Source organism: Hyperolius riggenbachi, chromosome 11 (genome assembly GCF_040937935.1).
Source record: "Hyperolius riggenbachi isolate aHypRig1 chromosome 11, aHypRig1.pri, whole genome shotgun sequence".
Classification (NCBI taxonomy): Eukaryota; Metazoa; Chordata; class Amphibia; order Anura; family Hyperoliidae; genus Hyperolius; species Hyperolius riggenbachi.
This window is the reverse complement of record NC_090656.1, coordinates 183,574,326-183,597,383: the sequence shown is the minus strand read 5'-3', so window position 1 is coordinate 183,597,383 and position 23,058 is coordinate 183,574,326. Positions and strand designations below refer to the sequence as shown.

General features: G+C 43.6%; 2 protein-coding genes across 2 annotated transcripts in view; one reads left to right on the top strand and one right to left on the bottom strand.

Annotated features, from left to right (window-relative positions):
- Nucleotides 1–479: 479 nt before the first annotated feature.
- On the bottom strand, nt 480–2,254 carry DDX28 (DEAD-box helicase 28). The gene has a single exon (XM_068261171.1). The coding sequence runs from the start codon at nt 2,183–2,185 to the stop codon at nt 575–577; it is 1,611 nt and encodes a 536-aa protein (XP_068117272.1). The 5' UTR covers nt 2,186–2,254; the 3' UTR covers nt 480–574.
- The window catches only part of DUS2 (dihydrouridine synthase 2), a 68,499-nt gene continuing 47,695 nt past the window's right edge, over nt 2,255–23,058 (top strand). Inside the window, exons 1-4 of the mRNA XM_068259848.1 lie at nt 2,255–2,612; nt 7,647–7,773; nt 17,006–17,051; nt 20,122–20,213. Of these exons, the coding sequence (XP_068115949.1) occupies nt 2,473–2,612; nt 7,647–7,773; nt 17,006–17,051; nt 20,122–20,213 (405 nt within the window). The 5' untranslated portion in view covers nt 2,255–2,472. The remainder of the gene's footprint in view (nt 2,613–7,646; nt 7,774–17,005; nt 17,052–20,121; nt 20,214–23,058) is intronic.

Below are 23,058 nucleotides of genomic sequence, written 5' to 3'. Positions count from 1 at the left end.
GTGCAATCTGTTTCATCCAATTTTACCAAATCTATGTAGCAGAAGAGTAATCGGAGAGAATATATTAAATGGATAATTTAGGTAGTTACTTTATATTAGATAGAAATAGTAAGATTGGATGAAAAAGATTGTATCGTTAGTGGCCAGCTTTAGAAACAGTGCTGCATATTTTATAGGGAAATCTACATGCAGTTCAATACACATGACTGGTTCAGTCAATTACATTGAACCACAAATGCACAAGCAAGAACTGCACAAAAAAACCCACCATATAGAAAATGCATGATTTTTTTTACCTTTCTGTACACTTGTGGTGGGAACTAACCAGGAAAATATTTTAAAAGATCAGCAGTAGTGGCCTCTATAAAAGCCTCTAAAATCAATTGGGTGCTTTGAGGCATGCAAGCAGTCATTTTGTATTCAAAAACCTAGCATGCTCTCCAAACTAGTATTGATGAATATTTTTTTTTATTTAATATACATAAATTAGGATGTATAAACCATCTACTTACAAAAACGATGTAACATGTGTTAATTGTATTATTAATAATCACACACATATTAAACATTTACTTCAAAGTTCATCTTCATTTTCCTTTATCAGGTCATTAGTTGGAACAGGGTGTTTTATGCTAGACTCCATATCAGGGAGTCTACTTCTCTTGCGGGCAGCAGTTTCAATTTTCTGGACCAGTTCAACATCCCACGGATGGGCTACAAAACTTATTACGCTGCCTGGAGTTTCACTGCCAACACGTCCAACTCTTCCCGCCCTGTGTAGGTAGTCCTCTAAAGAGCGAGGGAAATCATAATTTATCACAGTGTCTACTTTAGAAGTATCAATACCTCTAGAGGCTATGTCAGTGCAAACCAACACACTAGTTTTATTTTTCCGAAAGGTGTCAAAGATACCTAGCCGCATAACAGCAGGCATCTGCCCATGGAGACGGCTGTGCTTAATACCATGATTATCCAATATATAGCCAAGCCAGTTCACTGTACTTGAAATGTTACAAAATACAAGAATACCAGTCTCTTGGTTGTTTGCAACATGCTTCTTTAATACTTCCAGTAGTTCTGATATTTTGTCTGCTTCCTTAAGTCTCATAAAAGTTTGTTGTACATGTGGCATGAGGAAATGCAGCCTCTTGCTTTTGATGGTGTAAATACTACCAAGGTCCATTACCTTACCAAGGATCTGCCCAACCCCCTTTGGGAAAGTGGCTCCGATAATCACTAATTGGGCTTTCTCATCACGTTTTTCCACCTCTCGCGCATGGGAAGCTATTCGAGTATAGGCAAGAATGCCTTCCACTAAGTCAGAAAAGGTTTGGTCAAAGAGTGTGTCTGCTTCATCCAAAACAACATAGTGAAGATGTGCTAAAGTTATTTTATCCCACTTCAGAGCTTTTAAGAGAATTCCAGGAGTAGCCACTAATACATCCACTTTTGAGGTTTGATCAAGCTGATTTTGTATCACTTTCTGGCCTCGTCCTCCCCCCAAAAGGCGCACCATAACACCCAGCTGCGAACCAAGTCTGCGGGCCACTGCAGCCACCTGACATGCCAATTCTCGGGATGGTACCAGTACCAAGCTGTGGGGGTTCTCCGGGTAAAGGTTCCCCTGGGTCAGCAAGTTGTGCATGATGGGCAGCAGGTACGCCAAGGTCTTCCCACTGCCAGTCTCCGAGGCGCACAACACGTTCCTACCCCGAAGCAAACTGGGGATGGCCGCTTTCTGCACCCAGGTGGGCGTCGTGAGGTTCAGGGACTCCAGAGCAGTGACCAGCCTTTCATCCAGGTTAAGAGTACTAAACGAGCCTTCTGTCTCCGACCAAACACGGTGCTCCTGAATACGGTTAATGTTAAAATAATCCCCCTGAGACTCCCGATGTTTCCATCCTTGGCTAACCAGCCGGGGTTGTTCCCATCGGCCACACGTCTCCCCTGCTGCCTGAATGAGCTCCCGCCGGCGAGTGCTGATGAGAAGCTTTCCGACTCTGGGTGCTACAATCTTCCCCGCCTTCCGCAGCTCTGCCTGCTTCTCCATCCATATCTGTGTGTTCCGGGAGAGCCGAACCACAGGCAGCTGCTCTGCGGAGGAGGACGAGGACAACCTCAGCCCTATAGCCGCAAGCGCCCGCCACCGAGCCCGCAGCAAGGGCAGCATGGCAGACCTCTTCATTACTTCCTGGTCGCACAGCAATGACGTACAGAGCTCTGCATTACTTCTTGGTCACACGGCAATGACGTGAAGGCAGCTGCACCCAGGACAGCCTCAGCCAACGATATTGTACTGCGCATGGGCAGCCGCAAAAAGTGATGGGCAGCAGTGATTGTCATCATTGCTCCGAGACAGCAGAGATCGGCTTTAGTTCCTGATCGCACGGCAATGACGTACTGGAGCGTCATCAAAATGCCCTGACAGTAGCATGCTGCTTGCAGCTGTAGGCTATCCTGGGTTTTCCTGAAATGCTGGCTAAGCTTCCGGGGAGACTCAGAAGTGGTCATTCTTATTGTTATTCACTTCCATCGCACAGAGAAGTTCCTCCAGTCACCCAGCTTCTAGTTTCTCAAGGAATTCGGATTCAGCCACACCTGCAGTATTTCAGGTTTCCACTTTTTCTGCATTTGTAACTGCTAGTTGTGTGTACTGCATTTTACAGGTGTACAATAATGAGATAAGATGATGCAATTTATTCACCTCTAAAAGTGTCAAATTATTCACCTCTTAAAGTGTCAGCTGGAAGAATATAACGAAGATATTTGCTATTCCTTTGCTATATTCATATTTTTATCATTATGTATATAATAATAATAATAATGGCAGTATTTGTATAGCGCCTTTCTCCTGTCGGACTCAAAGCGCTTGCGAGGCAGCCACTAGAGCGCACTCAGTAGGCAGTAGCAGTGTTAGGGAGTCTTGCCCAATGAACTCCTTACTGAATTACTGGCTTACTGAACAGGCAGAGCCGAGATTCAAACCCAGGTCTCCCATGTCAGAGGCGGAGCCCTTAACCAGTACACCATCCAGCCTCTTATATATATGGAGTGCTGACATCTCCCACCTCTCTTTATGGAGTCATGTCACTAATTATTCCTCAGACTAGCTCTTAATATAATTTTACCATCGTTATAGTATAAGGGGAACTAGCCTAGTTTAAGGCACCCAGCAGGTAACCTCGAAGGGAAATTCCCCTAACATGATTGGGTGGACAGCACCCTCTTGATTTGCTAGGTTTCAGATCAGTTGTAGTAAACAAGTCCACACTATTCAGCCAGTCGCACCGCTTAGTGCTAAAGAGGGTGCAGTGATTGGAGAACTGAACCCTATGAAGTTTCCTGCTGGGTCCCCTAAACTAGACTAATGCCGTCTAATGTCCCTATTAAAGCAGATCCGAGATGAAAAACTAACTATAACAAGTAACTTGTCTATATATCTTATCTAAAGTTTGGATCGTTTACAGAGCAAATCTAGCTGCAAACAGCTTCAATAGAATATGATTACTTCTTCCTGTGATACAATGACAGCAGCCATGTTGTTTGTAAACATTACACACAGGCAAGCTTATCTGCATCTTCAGCACTCAGCCTGTGAAAAAAAACCTAAACCCCCTCCTTCTCTCTGCCTCTGAAATCTCTGGCTAGTAATACCTCCTCCTGCCCAGACTGAGCTCCCATGAGCCCTTGCTACTGTCTGAAAATGCCAAGGCTCTCTGAAAAGCTGTGGGCGAGGCTTGTTTAGTTTATAGGTAATTAGAGTATTAAAACAAAAAAGTATTTGGCTTGAGGAATGCCGTATAAACAATAGGAAAGGAACACAATGATGCAGTGAGTAAAAGTTCATCTCGGATCCACTTTAAAGTCTCAGGGTTTTTTCGCACTGTGCTTGTTGATTTGTGATACCATCGAATCAATGCCGAAAAGTCGCAATACACATCAGAAGTGCAGTGCAACTATAAGAGGCATACAGCACAATGAAAGTATACTTTACTGCCACTATAAGTGTGCAAGTGGCCCAGTAAATGCACAGCATGCAGTGCATTACTCCTTGGGAACCTGCCACACAGCACTCGGTGCACGATAGCAATATCATCGCAACTCAGTAGAACGCAACTTAAACAGTGTGAAAGGACCGTTTGGTGGAGAACTTGATTAACTTTATTTGGATGTTTTAGGAATCAGGGTGGAAAAATCAGTACCCAGAGGAAACACACTCAAAAAGGGGAGTACATACAAACTCCATGCAGGCGGTGTACTGGCTCAAATATGAACTTGTATTATGCCATGGTGTTATACCAACATCTAAAATCGCACACACTAGAGGTTAGAGGGCAGCATGGCAAAAAAGTCTGCAGCTTCCAGCACTCAGATGATGTTATCGGTCTCAGGCAGCAAGTTTTTTTTTTGCATTTTTCTCGTAGTTACCGACACCTGCTTTGCACACGCTGGAAAGCGGCTGCATACAGATTCTATTCCAGGTAGTATACAAACCATTAGTGTACAAGCAGCCCTTAATGCTCAAACAAACTTGGAACATATGCCTGGAGCTCATCACTGTCCATCTCGACAGACTGGACACGTACGCTAGGGTACTCCTTCTGGACTTCTGAATCTGTCCTCTGCTCATTTATCTTGGTCTGGTTCACTGGCTCCTCTGCTAGCAACAGATACAAACTTAGAGGACCATCAGAACAGTGAAGATAATTATTGGGAAACCCCTTCCTCCACTTGACCTCCTCTCCAACACCAGACTGTGGTCCAGAGCAATGAAGATCTCCACCGACCCCCTCCCACCCAGACTTATGCCTCTTCAGCCGACTCCTATCAGTCCAAAGTTTCCGGAGACCTCAAGGCTTAGGAACTAATTTTTCCCATCTGTTATCAGACTTCTGAACCCCCCTCTTCCCCTGTAGGCTACTTTCAGTCTGTTGCCTTTTTCCTGGTACTCATGCTAAGGTCATTATGTACAACTTTTTGCTGTGATTGAGTAATGTCTGAACTCCTACCAAATTTTAAATGTTTTTGTATACTTGCTGTACGTGCCAAAACCAATTCTGGTTATGACCCAGTCGTACTTGGTGAATAAAAAGATTCTGATTCTGAACAAGTTCACATAAAGGAGAAGAGGTAAATGAGTTCGTAACGGGCTGTGCTTAGCTCAACATCCTTATGTAGTTCAGCTATCAGAGGCAGTTGCCATAAATTGCGCTTGATAAAGTAAATTAAAATATGGTTGGAGGTACCAAGTGCTGGAACGGAGGTTTGTGAAGGATCAGGGAAGCCTCGTGACTATCCAAAGGCTTCCTACTACTGAGGTAAGTATCTAATTGTAGAATTAAAAATCACTTTGCTTACATTTTAAATGCAATGCAGTTGCTCCATATATACCTACATGCTGTTATATGATTGAGTAAAGCAAATCAAGTGTGAGCATAGATAAAGTATTGCTTGTTAAACAAAGAAGAAGCAGTAGAGTGTTGCTTTTCTTCTAAGTTAGCCAATAAATGATATCATCCTGATTCAAAACTTTTTGTTATACAAAAATATCTTTCAAAACATTGGCACATTTGTTGGCACAGCACATACAGTGGGTTGCAAAAGTATTCGGCCCCCTTGAAGTTTTCCACATTTTGTCACATTACTGCCACAAACATGAATCAATTTTATTGGAATTCCACATGAAAGAGTGATGTGCACATGAGAAGTGGAAAGAAAATCGTACGTGATTCCAAACATTTTTTACAAATAATTAACTGCAAAGTGGTGTGTGCATAATTATTCGTCCCCCTTTGATCTGAGTGCAGTCAGTTGCCTACAGACATTGCCTGATGAGTGCTAATGACTAAATAGAGTGCACCTGTGTGTAATCTAATGTCAGTACAAATACAGCTGCTCTGTGAGGGCCTCAGAGGTTGTCTAAGAGAATATTGGGAGCAACAACACCGTGAAGTCCAAAGAACACACAAGACAGGTCAGGGATCAAGTTATTGAGAAATTTAAAGCAGGCTTAGGCTACAAAAAGATTTCCAAAGCCTTGAACATCCCACGAAGCACTGTTCAAGCGATCATTCAGAAATGGAAGGAATATGGCACAACTGTAAACCTACCAAGACAAGGCCATCCACCTAAACTCACAGGCCGAACAAGGAGTGCGCTGATCAGAAATGCAGTCAAGCGGCCCATGGTGACTCTGGACGAGCTGCAGAGATCTACAGCTCAGGTGGGAGACTCTGTCCATGGGACAACTATTAGTCATGCACTGCACAAAGTTGGCTCTTATGGAAGAGTGGAAAGAAGAAAGGCATTGTTAACAGAAAGCATAAGAAGTCCCGTTTGCAGTTTGCCACAAGCCATGTGGGGGACACAGCAACCATGTGGAAGAAGGTGCTCTGGTCAGATGAGACCAAAATTGAACTTTTTGGCCAAAATGCAAAACGCTATGTGTGGCGTAAGACTAACACTGCACATCACTCTGAACACACCATCCCCACTGTCAAATATGGTGGTGGCAGCATCATGCTCGGGGGGTGCATCTCTTCAGCAGGGACAGGGAAGCTGGTCAGAGTTGATGGGAAGATGGATGGAGCCAAATACAGGGCAAACTTGGAAGAAAACCTCTTGGAGACTGCAAAAGACTTGAGACTGGGGCGGAGGTTCACCTTCCAGCAGGACAACGACCCTAAACATAAAGCCAGGGCAACAATGGAATGGTTTAAAACAAAACAGATCTATGTGTTAGAATGGCCCAGTCAAAGTCCAGATCTAAATCCAATCGAGAATCTGTGGCAAGATCTGAAAACTGCTGTTCACAAACGCTGTCCATCTAATCTGACTGAGCTGGAGCTGTTTTGCAAAGAAGAATGGGCAAGGATTTCAGTCTCTAGATGTGCAAAGCTGGTAGAGACATTACCCTAAAAGACTGGCAGCTGTAATTGCAGCAAAAGGTGGTTCTACAAAGTATTGACTCAGGGGGCCAAATAATTACGCACACCCCACTTTGCAGTTATTTATTTGTAAAAAAAATGTTTGGAATGATGTATGGTTTTCGATCCACTTCTCACATACTGTCTACACCACTTTGTATTGGTCTTTCACGTGGAATTCCCATAAAATTGATGCATGTTTGTGGCAGTAATGTGACAAAATGTGGAAAACTTCAAGGGGGCCGAATACTTTTGCAACCCACTGTATAAACAGATAATAATTAATGACAAGACAATTAAAACTGGTGGAGGTGCCTAATGCATAAAAGCTAGGCTAATCTGTTGATTTTATAAACAAAGAGGCAATCTTACCTTTCTTGAAGAATTTGCACCAGTTTATTAAACAAAAGTATTTAATTTGAGCACATAAAATTGACAATGCGTTGTGCGGGCACTTGCCTGTTTCCTCAGGTCAGTGAGAAAACAGGTGCTTTAATTGCCGTGGCTGTTTAGCAAGCATGAGCGCTCATGCTTGCTACATAATCACAGCAGTTAAGGCACCAGCTCCATTGTCACTTTCTGTTGATTACATTTTAGTGTTGTTTTCTGATTTTCTTGATTTACTTGTTCCTGAAATCTTTTAGTTAATACTTCTTAGTAAAGTGTATCTTTTGCTAAACTTTTTTTTTTTTTTTTTTTTTTTTTTTTTTTTCCTTCTAGGAACAACAAAGTTGTCATGGGTCTCTCCTTCTCTGACAAAATCATTTTGGCTCCCATGGTCCGTGTGGGGACTTTGCCCATGCGCCTTCTTGCTTTAGACTATGGTGCAGATATTGTTTACTGTGAGGTAAGAAAATGCATGCACACCACCAATTACAAATGAAGAGGTAGAGTTTTATTCTTTCTATCCTATAAATAGCTTAAAACTGTTTAAAGAACAAGTGACACCCATGCTAACCTAGAGATAAAAAAACACATATATAAGAAGATAAATACTACTTCTTCTTACATAACAGATGTATTGTGCTATCCACTTAATGATTCCTGTGAATTTTACAAAGGAAAAGCAGAAAATCCTATTCTAGGCAGTGGCCATTTTGCCAAGCTAATGCTGACATCATATCCTTCCTGACTCTTGTCCCCCCCCCCCTCCCTTTTCTTGCCCATTGTGTATTCATTAGCTGCCCTCCTCCCAGAGTCTTTTTTTTTTTTTTTTTTTTTTTTAATATATATACACATCCAATCACTGTCACCTCAGCCTTGCTTGTAAACACAAGTGGTCAGCTAGGCAGGGAAATAAATGGAAGAGGAGGAATATATTATAGATAAAAAGAACTCCCAGCATTCAAAAGAACTCCCGGCATTCAACTTTTTGGCACTGTTTGGCACTAGGGCCAGTGCTCCTAAAGTATGTGATAACTCCAAACCATAACAGCAGAGAAAGTTTTGAATGCAGGAATAGCATCTTTATCACTTAATACACTCAGACCAGTTGCTGTTGAAATTTGATTTTTATGGTGACCATCAGGGCTGTGGAGTCGGAGTCGTGGAGTCGGGCAATTTTGGGTGCCTGGAGTCGGGAAAAAATGCACCGACTCCGACTCCTAATGAATTTGTAAGTGTAATTAAAATAGAAAATATGATAAAATGTTCTATTTCTCAGATAATAGTCATTAAAAATAATGTATATATACAGTAATAGCTGTGCTTAGTCCACAAAAATGAAATAAACCAATCAAAATTAGTTACTTGTGCTGCTTCAATAAAGCAGTCCCCGTATTTTTAAGGTCAGATATACATATCTGATTGTGACTGTATATATGATGTGTACACAGGAATCTCATATATACTAAATAACATCTATGCTGTAAGAATAAAGCCTGATGTGTAGCTGTGTCACTAATAGAGATGGTCAACGAGATGGAAATAATTCTGCATTGATGCTGATTTATGCAAATGTATGCACTCCCTTTGCTCATGAAATCAAATAATTTGATATGTTATTAAAATTTGGTTTGGTGACTACAAATTAAAGGGTAACTGAGACGGATGAAAAGTAAAGTTTTATACATACCTGGGGCTTCCTCCAGCCCCCTTCAGGCTAATCAGTCCCTCGCTGTCCTCCACCACCCGGATCTTCTGCTATGAGTCCTGGTAATTCAGCCAGTCAGCGCTGTCCAGCCGCATGCAGCTCCCACAGCCAGGAACGTTCTGCACCTGCGCAATAGTGCTACACAGGTGTAGTATGCTCCTGGCGGCGGAGTGTGTGCATGCGCACTACGCCTGACTGGCTCAAGTACCTGGACTCATAGCAGAAGATCCAGGTGGTGGAGGAGGACAACGAGGGACTGATTATCATGAAGGCGGCTGGAGGAAGCCCCAGGTATGTATAAAACTTTAATTTAATCTGCCTCAGGTTTACTTTGTTACACAGTAGTACTATACTCTACATATGCACTCCCCACAGAGCTGCAGGGAATCCACTGAGAATGCTGTGCACATTGAACACAGAGGTGTTGTCTGTTTACAATCTCCTCCTTCCCATGCAGAGTACCTGCACATCATTCTTACATGTACCCACACTTACATTGCCTAGGGCCTGATAGATGTTCTTTGTTCCGGTTTGTACCTTTTACAAGTACTCTTACCAAGGACTAGTTTTAGTCTAAAGGGAATAAATATAGTAGTCTACATATCCTTCTCACTTCAGTTGTCTTGTAAAATTCCTAAGCGTTGGCAGTTAAGAGACGAATTTCATGTTACATACTTTCAATCAACAAAATTGTAATATGCAAATTAGAGGAGTCGGAGTCGGTGGAATCCTAAACTGAGGAGTCGGAGTCGGTGGATTTTTGGACCGACTCCACAGCCCTGGTGACCATACCGCTTTAAGAAGCATATTGTGGCGCATCGCCGATTCTTCAGAGGAGATGTTCATTGACAATGACTGGCTAAGCGTGTCAGTGAGAGTAGGGAGGCAGAGCCTGGTAAGCAGACAGCATGTTATTATGTAAGGGACAGTTACACCAGATGCTTAAACCAGTAGCTGCGTCATCAGGTCCTGTTTGAATTACATTTAATTTTTGTAGTGCTTAATGTACTTTTATTTAGTAAAAATAAATTTACTAGTTTACTAAAAAATAACTGCACATTTGAAACACATAGTTAAAAAGGAATTTGAAGTAAAAATAAACTTATGATATAATGAATTGTATGTGTAGTACAGCTAAGAAATTATTAGCAACAATGGTTAATTTGCATATATTCAGTAGTGATGCTCTGGGAGACATCTCGGAGCTCACTCCAACCTGAATTATTGCAAAATCTGTTTAAAGAAAGAAAACTTTTGTTTTCCATAGCATTTTAGTAAGGGGGTCTTTTAGGACCATTGTAGCCCCTTACACACTCCAATGCGTTCTTGTTCACCATTAGCTTGCTGGTTAGTCTTTACCTCTGGGTGTTTCAAGTCCTACTCCATAGAGCCAAATTAATCCATGCCATGCACTGTGGAGGATCAACCAATCCGAAACAGTCTGTATGCATGTTGGATTATTATGGCTGTGTGCAAATTATCAAGATGACACATCATTGCATTCCAGCGGTTCTGGAGGTGTGTTTAGCTTCTAAGGGCAACAATGGTTAAATTGCATATATTCAGCAATGATGCACTGGGAGACATCTCGGAGCTCACTTCAACCTGAATTATCGCAAATGGTTAGTCTGTAGCACAGATATGAGTCTCATGTTGTTTCCAGTACCGAAAGAGTTAAAGGATACCCGAGGTGACATGATGAGGTAGACCTGGGTATGTAAAGTGCCTAGCACACAAATAACTGGGCTGTTTTCCTTTTTTTTTTTTTCTTTCTCTGACTGAAAGAGTTAAATATCAGTCAAATATCAGGTATGCAGGGGCGTAACTAGAAATCACTGGGCCCCCCTGCGAATATTTGGATGGGCCCCCCCCCCCCCCCCCAATAGGTGCCAAATAATCGTAATGGGGCAGCGTTTCACTGTAAATTAATTGTAAAGTGGGCAGCATTTTACCAGACAATCGTAATGTGGGCCAGAAAATCGTAATGTGGGCAGAGTTCACCAGAAAATCGTAATGTGGGCCTTTAGAAAATCATAATGTGGGCAGAGTTCACCAGAAAATCGTAATGTGGGCACCAGTCACCAGAAAATTGTAACGTGGACAGCATTCACCAGACAATCGTAATGTGGGCAGCGTTCACCAGAAAATCATAATGTGGGCAGAGTTCACCAGAAAATCATAATGTGGGCAGAGTTCACCAGAAACTCGTAACGTGAGCAGCAGTCACCAGAAAATTGTAACGTGGACAGCATTCACCAGACAATCGTAATGTGGGCAGCGTTCACCAGAATATCGTAATGTGGGACAGAAAATCGTAATGTGGGCAGAGTTCACCAGAAAATCGCAATGTGGGCAGCAGTCACCAGAAAATCGCCATGTGGGCAGCAGTCACCAGAAAATCCTAATGTGGGCAGCAGTCACCAGAAAATCCTAATGTGGGCAGCAGTCACCAGAAAATCGCAAATGTGGGCAGCATACACCAGAAAATCGCAATGTGGGCAGCAGACACCAGAAAATCGCAATGTGGGCAGCAGACACCTGAAAATCGTAATGTGGGCAGCAGGCACCTGAAAATCGCAATGTGGGCAGCAGACACCTGAAAATCGTAATGTGGGCAGCAGACACCTGAAAATCGTAATGTGGGCAGCAGACACCTGAAAATCGCAATGTGGGCAGCAGTGACCAGAAAATCGCAATGTGGGCAGCAGTGACCAGAAAATCGTAATGTGGGCAGCAGACACCTGAAAATCGTAATGTGGGCAGCAGACACCTGAAAATCGTAATGTGGGCAGCAGGCACCTGAAAATCGTAATGTGGGCAGCAGTCACCAGAAAATCGTAATGTGGGCAGCAGACACCTGAAAATCGCAATGTGGGCAGCAGGCACCTGAAAATCGCAATGTGGGCAGCAGACACCTGAAAATCGTAATGTGGGCAGCAGTGACCAGAAAATCGCAATGTGGGCAGCAGTGACCAGAAAATCGTAATGTGGGCAGCAGGCACCTGAAAATCGTAATGTGGGCAGCAGTCACCAGAAAATCGTAATGTGGGCAGCAGACACCTGAAAATCGTAATGTGGGCAGCAGACACCTGAAAATCGTAATGTGGGCAGCAGACACCTGAAAATCGTAATGTGGGCAGCAGACACCTGAAAATCGTAATGTGGGCAGCAGGCACCTGAAAATCGTAATGTGGGCAGCAGGCACCTGAAAATCGTAATGTGGGCAGCAGTCACCAGAAAATCGTAATGTGGGCAGCAGACACCTGAAAATCGTAATGTGGGCAGCAGTCACCAGAAAATCGTAATGTGGGCAGCAGACACCTGAAAATCGTAATGTGGGCAGCAGACACCTGAAAATCGTAATGTGGGCAGCAGACACCTGAAAATCGTAATGTGGGCAGCAGACACCTGAAAATCGTAATGTGGGCAGCAGACACCTGAAAATCGTAATGTGGGCAGCAGACACCTGAAAATCGTAATGTGGGCAGCAGTGACCAGAAAATCGTAATGTGGGCAGCAGACACCTGAAAATCGTAATGTGGGCAGCAGACACCTGAAAATCGTAATGTGGGCAGCAGACACCAGAAAATCGTAATGTGGGCAGCAGACACCTGAAAATCGTAATGTGGGCAGCAGACACCTGAAAATCGTAATGTGGGCAGCAGACACCTGAAAATCGTAATGTGGGCAGCAGACACCTGAAAATCCCCCTCCAGCTAGTCAATGTGTGTGGGCAGCGGGCGGCGGCGGGATACATACCTTCTTCCTTGCGTTCCATCGCCGCCTTCTCGCTCTAGCGGCTGACGTCACTTCCGCTTCCGGAAGAGACGTCAGCCGCTAGAGCGAGAAGGCGGCGATGGAACGCAAGGAAGAAGGTATGTATCCCGCCGCCGCTGCCCGCTGCCCACACACATTGACTAGCTGGAGGGGAGCGCAGAGGGGAGAGCCCCAAGGTGAGGGAGAGGGGGGAACTTCCCCTCTCCCCGCCGACTGTGGGCAAGGCTTTCCCCTCATGCTGCCACCCCTCCAGCCCCCAAAAAACGGCCCCGAGCAGGCCCCAGGGGGGGGCCGGGCCCCCCCGCGGGCGCAGGCGCTGCAGGGCCTATTGCTACGCCCCTGCAGGTATGTAAGTGGCTGATTCAGTCCTGACTCAGACAGGAAATTATTACAGCGTGACCCTCACTGATAAGAAATTCCAACTATAAAACTCTTTCCTAGCAGAAAATGGCTTCTGAGAGCAGGAATGAGATAAAAAGGGGTTCATAGATTTTAGCATGTCATTGAGCAAACATAATAAAACAGTTAAAACTTAAAACGTAGATTTAAACATAAAATAAAACAGTGGAATATCTTAAGTCATTTTTATACCGGAAAAAAATATTTTTTTGCTACTAATGTTCTACTAATTATCCATACTACACATACAATTCATTATATCATAAGGGTTTTTTTTCGCTTCAGTGTCATTGTGTCACAAATTATAACTTGGGCTCTTTGCAATTCACTATCGTCAGAGAGTTCTAAAATTAGGCGATTGGACTGTCCCCTAATTCAATTTTAACTATCACCCGACCGGATGGTAAAGAGCTTGGGCGATTGAATTTTTTACCCCCTAGGCTATTCCCCTTAATGCAAACCTAGGGGTTTGCAATGGCCTAAAATAGATACTTGTCTCAGGAGGGGGAAGCCTCTGGGTCCTGGAGAGGCCGCCCCCTGTTCTCCTCCAGCTGCTTGATCCAGCACTGAACCCCCCAGCTACACTGTGTCCGCGCTGTAACACAGACCCACTCGGGCAATGGTGGAACAAGCTGAGCCCAATCATGTCTGTGCTACTATGCAGGCATTGATGGCTCGCGCATGCAGATTAGCTTTGACCTAATCGGGCTTGGCTTTTACCAAAGCCGAACTGGTCAGTGCTAGTGCAAGCTGCTGACAAGCAACTTTTTGGGGGTCCCATCTCTGGAGCCGGCCTGTGGAGGAGGACAGAGGAAGCCTCTCCAGGATCCAGAGGCTTCCTCCTAACCGATGTGAGAACCCCATGGGGCACTTTTTCCCAACAGGTACACTTTAAGACACACCGGGAAGCTATGCTTCCCATCAAACATAGGTGTGATCTTTTCATCTGCACAGAAGAGATGAGAAGTCTGTATCACCTATGTCCTGCTGGCTTCTTTGGGCATCTGGAAGCCTCCTTTGCTATTAGACCCCAGATTCCTGTCTATTACATGGGTAAAGGGTGACCCCCAGATATTTTAGTGTACTAAAAAAAACAAAAAACTTCCAAAAACTCTTCTTACCCAACACCCGTTGAGGCCACCTGTCTCTCCTCCACTTCCTGCCGGGCACTGCTTCATGTTGCGGGCTCTCTGGATATACTGTTCAGGAAGCCCCAGCAAAGCATCTTTGAGCCTCCCACCATGCTCTCCATTGGTCCAGGTTTTTAATGTATGTAATTCCTCCCTGAGGAGGATTTTCATTGGTCCTCTAAACCAGAGTTCCCCAATCCTGGCCTCGAGGTCCACCAACAGTACATGTTTTGCAGGAAACCGCAAACTTGCACAGGTGGTGTAATTACTGCTGCAGCAGAGCTGATTAACTACCTCGGTGGATTTACACAAAACCTGCACTGTTGGTGGGCCTTGAGGACAGGGTTGGGGAACACTGCTCTAAAATGACCAAAGAAATTCCTACATGGGAGGATCCTTATTGGTTTGAACCCTTGACCAAGAAGAGACAAGCGGTGGCCTGTACAGCAGGTCCGGCAGGCATCTCATAGTGACGGGAGTGACTCAGGAAAGCCTAGCATGCATTGGCAGACGTCAGGTAAATGCTTAGGAGCCTACTGGCTCTAGGGGTGGATGGCGGTTGCACGAGCATCTCCCAGGGAGAGGGATGCCGTGGTGCTGAAGGACAACTCCATAGCACAAATCTTGCTCCTCATCGCTCGGGACACAGGAGCAACAGGAGAATAGGTGGTATTCGCCTGAGTTGCGCACTTTACGCTCAGACATTGCTCAGGTGACGCTGGCAATTGAGTTTGCTGGTAAATCCCGAGCGTTGTGAGGGGATAAGAAGCTCCTCAAATTGAATATGGCCTAATTTATCTTCCTGGATTTGCTGATAAGCTAAAATGTAACAATAGCAATCTATATCCTGCAGCACCCAGCTGCCCCTGCTTGAGTTGATTAGGGATCTGTCAATTTGAAAATGTATCTATTTATGGTAAATCATTTTTTTTTTTATTTTATTTTTTTTTTTTTAAATGCATGTTTGTTTGTGATATAGGTAGGTTGGTAGGTAGGTGCATCCAGCTTAACCCCTGAAGAAACGTCTGACTTAAAAAAAAATATTTTCAACAAGACCTTCTAGTTTTTGAGAAAATCTATTTTAAAAAATTCAAAGAAAAAAATGTTTTTTAAACTACGTAAAATGACATGCTACTGCAACACACTATACTGTGTAGCGAGTTCTGCATACACATTTTCAAGCAAACCTGATCCACCGCTGGGATCCTCTGGAAGTTTGTGTTAAATACGTGAAATCTATTCAATTTCAAAATATTTAATTGCGTATAATGACAATTGCGAAATTTAACCCATTCAGGTTCCGTCGTTTTCACGTGAGAAATGTTCACCTCCCATTCATTAGCCTATAACTTTATCACTACTTATCACAATGCACTGATCTATATCTTGTTTTTTCCCCCACCAATTAGGCTTTCTTTGGGGGTACATTTTGCTAAGAGCCACTTTACTGTAAATGCATTTTAACAGGAAGAATAAGAAAAAAATGGAAAAATTCATTATTTCTCAGTTTTTAGCCATTATAGTTTTAAAATAATACATGCCTCCATAATTAAAACTCACGTATTGTATTTGCCCATATGTCCCGGTTATTACACCATTAAAATTATGTCCCTATCACAATGTATGGCGACAATATTTTATTTGGAAATAAAGGTGCATTTTTTCCATTTGCACCTATCACTATTTACAAGTTTAAAATAAAAAAAAATAGAAATATTTCATCTTTACATTGATATTTAAAAAGTTTAGACCCTTAGGTAAATATTTACATGTATTTTTTTTTTTTTTTTTTTAATTGTAATGGTTTCTTTTTTTATAGTAAACATTTTATTTGGGTAGTTTTGGGTGGGTGGGAGGTAAACAATAGATTTATAATGTAAATGTGTGTTAATTTTTATTTTTTTTTCTTACAGGTGTAGTATTACTTTTTGGCCACAAGATGGCGGCCATGAGTTTGTTTACATGACGTCACTCTAAGCGTAACACACGCTTAGAGTGACTCATCGGAGAGGGAATGGCCAGAAAAGGCGCAGCTTCCGAGAGAAGCTGTCGCTTTTTCAGCGGGGGAGAGGAATCAATGATCGGGCACCATAGCCCGATACATTGATTCCCTGGCTACCAAATCCGCGGCCGGGAGTGCGCGTGCACGCGCGCGATCGGCCGCGGGAGCGCGCGGTAGCGCGCATGGTTCCTGGACGTAGAAACTACGTCCAGGAACCAAAATAGGTTAACGTCCAATTTTGTGTAAGCGAAACTAGCACATTACAATCATCACTAGAACAGGAGAAGGCACAAAGGCAGTGGTGGTACAGAGGGACACAGTGGAAGCACAGAGTGGCACTGAGGGAACAGGAAGACAAACGTGACACCATGGGGGGGGGGAGCACAGAGGTGATGGGGACACTGGAAGCACAGGGGCGCATATAGGAGGTACAGGAGACAGAGGTGACACCATGGGGGGGGGGGGGCACAGAGGTGATGGGGGCACCGGAAGCACAGGGGCGCATATAGGAGGTACAGGAGACAGAGGTGACACAATGTTCCAAATTAAGAATGCATTCAGGTTAAGAACGGACCTACAGTCCCTATTTCATTTGTTAATCGGGGACTACCTGTAGACAGATGAATTGCTCTTAGCATGTGTGTAAATACATTTTTCCCTTTTTTTTTGCCCTTCTTAGGAACTGGTTGATATAAAAATGTTGCAGTGTAAACGGCTTGTAAATGGTAAGACTAACTTAATCCACCTTCAAAATAAATTTATTTAGTTACTTTTTATTTGAATTATAGTCTATTTTAACCTAAGAACACATGCCATAGAGTAAAGCCTGTCTTCCAAAGCCTTGTTACCCTTGTTATCCTAACACATTTTATACATGCCTAAATGTATTGAAAATCTGTGTACAGTGTGTGGCCGGTAGTAGATCCCTCTGATCAGATTCAGGCAGACAGGGATCTGTCTGATGGTTGAATCTGGTAGCCATCTGACAGTGTAACTGGCGTTGTTTATTTAAAACTCTGTTTAGTCTTTTTCCTGTATGCACTTTTATAGTTTTACATATGGCTTTACTGATATAAATCAGTATATGCTGAAATCTATTCAGATGACAAATGTTTAGCCTCTTTTAAAGATTTTTGTCTGCATAACTTTACACAATAAATGCCTTTTTAAAGCTACAAATCCCTCCCTGGAAAAGACCTATACAAAGATGCCAGCCTGCCTAATTGCTGCCTACTTACTGTTCCACTGTTCTGGCAGCCAGACTGTACCACTGCCATCCAAGGAGAGCTTTTAAAAAGTAAATAAATTCCTGAGAATCCCTCATGAGAAGATGGACTAGTCAAAATCCTGTACAGGATCTTTTCAAAAAATTAGCATATTGTGATAAAGTTCATTATTTTCTGTAATGTATTGATAAACATTAGATTTTCATATATTTTAGATTCAAATACATACAACTGAAGTAGTTCAAGTCTTTTATTGTTTTAATATTGATGATTTTGGCATACAGCTCATGAAAACCCAAATTTCCTATCTCAAAAAATTAGCATATTTCATCCGACCAATAAAAGAAAAGTGTTTTTAAAACAAAAAAAGTCAACCTTCAAATATGTTCAGTTTTGCACTCAATACTTGGTCGGGAATCCTTTTGCAGAAATGACTGCTTCAATGCGGCGTGGCATGGAGGCAATCAGCCTGTGGCACTGCTCGGGTGTTATGGAGGCCCAGAATGCTTTGATAGCCACCTTAAGCTCATCCAGAGTGTTGGGTCTTGCGTCTCTCAACTTTCTCTTCACAATATCCCACACATTCTCTATGGGGTTCAGGTCAGGAGAGTTGGCAGGCCAATTGAGCAGAGTAATACCATGGTCAGTAAACCATTTACCAGTGGTTTTGGCACTGTGAGCAGGTGCCACTTTGTGCTGAAAAATGAAATCTTCATCTCCATAAAGCTTTTCAGCAGATGGAAGCATGAACCCACTTTTGAACCAGAAACAGCAGCAGAAGCGCCTGACCTGGGCTACAGAGAAGCAGCACTGGACTGTTGCTCAGTGGTCCAAAGTACTTTTTTCGGATGAAAGCAACTTTTGCATGTCATTCGGAACTCAAGGTGCCAGAGTCTGGAGGAAGACTGGGGAGAGGGAAATGCCAAAATGCCTGAAGTCCAGTGTCAAGTACCCACAGTCAGTGATGGTCTGGGGTGCCATGTCAACTGCTGGTGTTGGTCCACTGTGTTTTATCAAGGGCAGGGTCAATGCAGCTAGCTATCAGGAGATTTTGGAGCACTTCATGCCTCAATCTGCTGAAAAGCTTAATGGAGATGAAGATTTCATTTTTCAGCACGACCTGGGCACCTGCTCACAGTGCCAAAACCACTGGTAAATGGTTTACTGACCATGGTATTACTGTGCTCAATTGGCCTGCCAACTCTCCTGACCTGAACCCCATAGAGAATCTGTGGGATATTGTGAAGAGAAAGTTTAGAGACACAAGACCCAACACTCTGGATGAGCTTAAGGCCGCTATCGAAGCATCCTGGGCCTTCCTAACACCTGAGCAGTGCCACAGGCTGATTGCCTCCATGCCATGCCGCATTGAAGCAGTCATTTCTGCAAAAGGATTCCCAACCAAGTATTGAGTGCATAACTGAACATAATTATTTGAAGGTTGACTTTTTTTTGTTTTAGAAACACTTTTCTTTTATTGGTCGGATAAAATATGCTAATTTTTTGAGATAGGAATTTTGGGTTTTCATGAGCTGTATGCCAAAATCATCAATATTAAAACAATAAAAGGCTTGAACTACTTCAGTTGTGTGTATTTGAATCTAAAATATATGAAAGTCTAATGTTTATCAGTACATTACAGAAAATAATGAACTTTATCACAATATGCTAATTTTTTGAGAAGATCCTGTATGTGTACACGTATTTTATAATTTGAAGTTTAATAATAGTGGTCTATTAACTAAGGCCTCTTTTCCACGCACTATTGATAGGCAGTGAAATGCCTCTCAAATGCTTACAACTGCTCACTGCTGCCTGGTAACTGCCTGTTGCTGCCCGGTAACTGCTTACTGCTGCCTGGTAACTGCTTGCTGAGCACACAGCTCAACAGTCTGTGGAAAGGAGGCCGTATTGTTAAAGGGGAGATAACAATTGGTGCATTTATACTTACCTGGGGCTTCCTCCAGCCCCGTGAGGATTTGTGTGCTCCCTCGCCGGCCACTCCATTGTCCCAGGATCGCCTCTGCTATCTTCTGTAGCTTTATTGTTTGGCGCCTGCCCCCAGGGTGCGCAGGCTCACTCCCCATCGCACTCCCGCGGGGGGGGGGGGGGGTTCGTTCTTCGCCTGTGCAGTAATACAGCACTGTTGAAGCAGAACATCACAACTGGCCCAGACTTTAGAAGAGACTGGAGGAAATCCTGGGACAACGGCCGGAGAGGCCTGCAAGGGACCCCACAGTCCTCCTGGGGCTGGAGATATAAATTAGCCACAGTGTACACTTTAACTGTTTTTGTGGTGTAAGAGAGCATAGGAGCAATCTGAGTAAACACAGACAGACATATGGACTCTGAGAACACAACTTCTTGCAGGTGTTATACTGACAGGGATATATGAAAGGACTTTGCATCACATTATAGCATTTTGTATTTTTCAAAGGAAACTTTGTTGGTCTGGGAGGTACTATGAAAAGGACTGTGACCATTTATTTTAAGCCCTATCAAGTATAAGTGGCAGATTAAATATAAATGTCAGTGATGAAATTGGTTGATTTGCCTTTGCCTTTCACAGAAGTCCTTCAAACAGTGGATTATGTGTCCCCAACGGAGAGAGTTGTATTTCAGACTTGTGAGAGGGAGCGAGGTCGGGTGGTTTTCCAAATGGTAAGAATTCTCTTCATAACTACACTGTGCTTCGAAGCAAATTTTAAAAAATTAATGAAATATAGGTGTAGTATAAAGACCTGTAATCCTGTGACCAAGCAAAGAGGAACTCCAGTTAAAGGGAACCTAAAGTGACACTAAGGTTCCCAGTTTAACCTACCTGGGGCTTCCTCCAGCCTCCTGTAGTCGTCCTGGTCCCTCGCTGTCTTTGTCTCCCTTAAGCTACTGTGCTGTTCCGTAAGCTAAAGGCAGCTGCGCATTCACAGAACGCTCCCAGCTGCAGGTGCACAATCAAGGAACACGGCTTGGCGCTGTGCATGTGCAGGAGACTGGAAGAAGCCCAGGTAAATTAAACTGTCTATCTGGACTATCGTGTCGCTTTATGTATTTTTTAAGGACGTCATTATGTGTTGTTAAATTGCTTATTTTGGAATAGTCTAAAGGGGCCCATACACTGAGCCGATTAGTGGCCGATCGATTGGTCGCAAATCGATTGACCAATCGATTTGCAGTCGATTTCGATCGATTTCAATTGATCTGAGGCTCAACACACACCATACAATCTTGGTTGTTCAATCTTACCACTTTCATATAGTATAAGAGCTTCTCCAATCAATCATTCAAGGTATTTTTAATCCGTTGGCCCTTATACTACATAGATTTGGTAAATCTGTACAACCAAGATTGTATGGTGTGTGTTGAGCTTTACATGCTGGAAAATCTAGGTCGATCTGTTGAGATTGCTTATCATTTTGCATTGGATCAAATGGAAATCTGATGGCAAAAAAAAATGCCATCAGATCGATTTTCAATTGATTTCATACTGAAATCTATTTGAAATCTGTTCCTACTAAAACATGTTTCTAAACACATCAGATAGATCATCAGATTTCTGATCTATCTGCTGCTAATCTAACGAATGTATGGCCACCTGTCGCACCATCACTTTCACAAGTGCTTAAAGTGAACCCGAGGTGAGAGCAATATGGAGGCTGCCATATTTTTTGTAAACAATGCCAGCCCTGTTGATCTTCTGGCATAAGTAGTGTCTGAGTCAAAACCCTGGAACAAGCATATGGCTAATCCAGTAAAACCTGAGTCAGAGTACCTGATCTGCTGCATGCTTGTTCAGGGTCTATGGCTAAAAGTATTACAGTTAGAGGATCAGGAGGATTGCCAGGCAACTGGTATGGTTTAAAAGGTAATAAATATGGCAGCCTCCATATCCCTCTCGCCTCGGGTTCCATTAATTATTTCCTATTAGTTTATTTTTGTCACAGTGTAAATCTTTTGTCAGTCAATGAAGGAATGTGCTCTCTGACTGCAATTCAGCTTGCAGGAGACACGCACAGAACCCACTGTCTTGTTCTGTGGATAGTGAAAACATAATCACTTTCTCATCGCTTTCAGCTGCTTTGGTTTGAGTGGGATTTGTTGGTCTGCAGAGAGCTTTGTAGTCGAGCTGAAAAGCTTGAAGAGTATAAACCTTGCTACAGATACTTAAAGGGAACCTTAAAGGGATACTGTAGGGGGGTCGGGGGAAAATGAGCTGAACTTACCTGGGGCTTCTAATGGTCCCCCGCAGACATCCTGTGTTGGCGCAGCCACTCACCGATGCTCCGGCCCCGCCTCCAGTTCACTTCTGGAATTTCTGACTTTAAAGTCTGAAAACCACAGCGCCTGCATGCCCGTGTCCTTTCTCCCGCTGATGTCACCAGGAGTGTACTGCGCAGACACAGACCATACTGAGCCTGCGCCGTTCGCTCTTGATGACATCAGCGGGATCGAGGACACGGCAACGCAGGCGCAGTGGTTTTCAAACTTTAAAGTCTGAAATTCCAGAAGTGAACCGGAGGTGGGGCTGGAGCATTGGGGAGTGGCTGTGTGGGCATAGGATGTCTGTGAGGGACCATTAGAAGCCCCAGGTAACTTCAACTCATTTTCCCCCGACCCCCTACAGTATCCCTTTAAGTGAGAAGGATATGGATTTTTCCTTTTAAAATAAAACCAGTTGCCTGACTCTTATGCTGATCATGTGTCTCTAATACATTTAGCCACAGCCCCTGAACAAGCATGCAGATCAGGTGCGCTGACTGAAGTCAGACTGGATTAGCTGCATGCTTGTTTCAGGTGTGTGATTCAGCCACCACTGCAGCCAAAGAGATCAGCAGGTCTGCCGGGCAACTGGAATTGTTTAAAATAAGGATCCTTATCCCTCTCAGTTTAGGTTCCCTTTAAGGCCCGGTTCACATAGCCTTTTAGAGCCAAAAGGATCTGGTGTGCGGATCCGGTCTCCGCTTCAACGGATCCGAATGGCTCTGTCCGCGGCCCGTTTCACATAATGAAAACAGATCTGATCAATGATTGATCGGATCCGTTTTCACTCAGCAATACATACCTAATCTTCCGTAGCAGCCTGGTAGAGGCTTCTTCTTCCTCTGTGACTACACAGCGCACCATGTGACTAGTCACATGACGCAGAAGACGACGGAAGCCTCTACCGCAAGCTGCTACGGAGGATTAGGTATGCATAAACCCTCCCTCACCAGCCCACCATTAACATTGGATCCTTTCACATCCGTTCCGTTTGTACAGTATATGTTCCAGTTCCGATCCGGAAAAAACACTAATGTAAACCGGGCCTAAGCTACAGGAATACTGGAAGAAACATGTATAGAAGACTTCTTGCAGCAAGGCAGAAGCTACACTCCAAGCATGACTGCTGATGAAGATGGAGATCCAAAAGAAGAACCTCAAACGTTCCAAAATACAGTGGGTTGCAAAAGTATTCAGCCCCCTTGAAGTTTTCCACATTTTGTCATATTACTGCCACAAACATGAATCA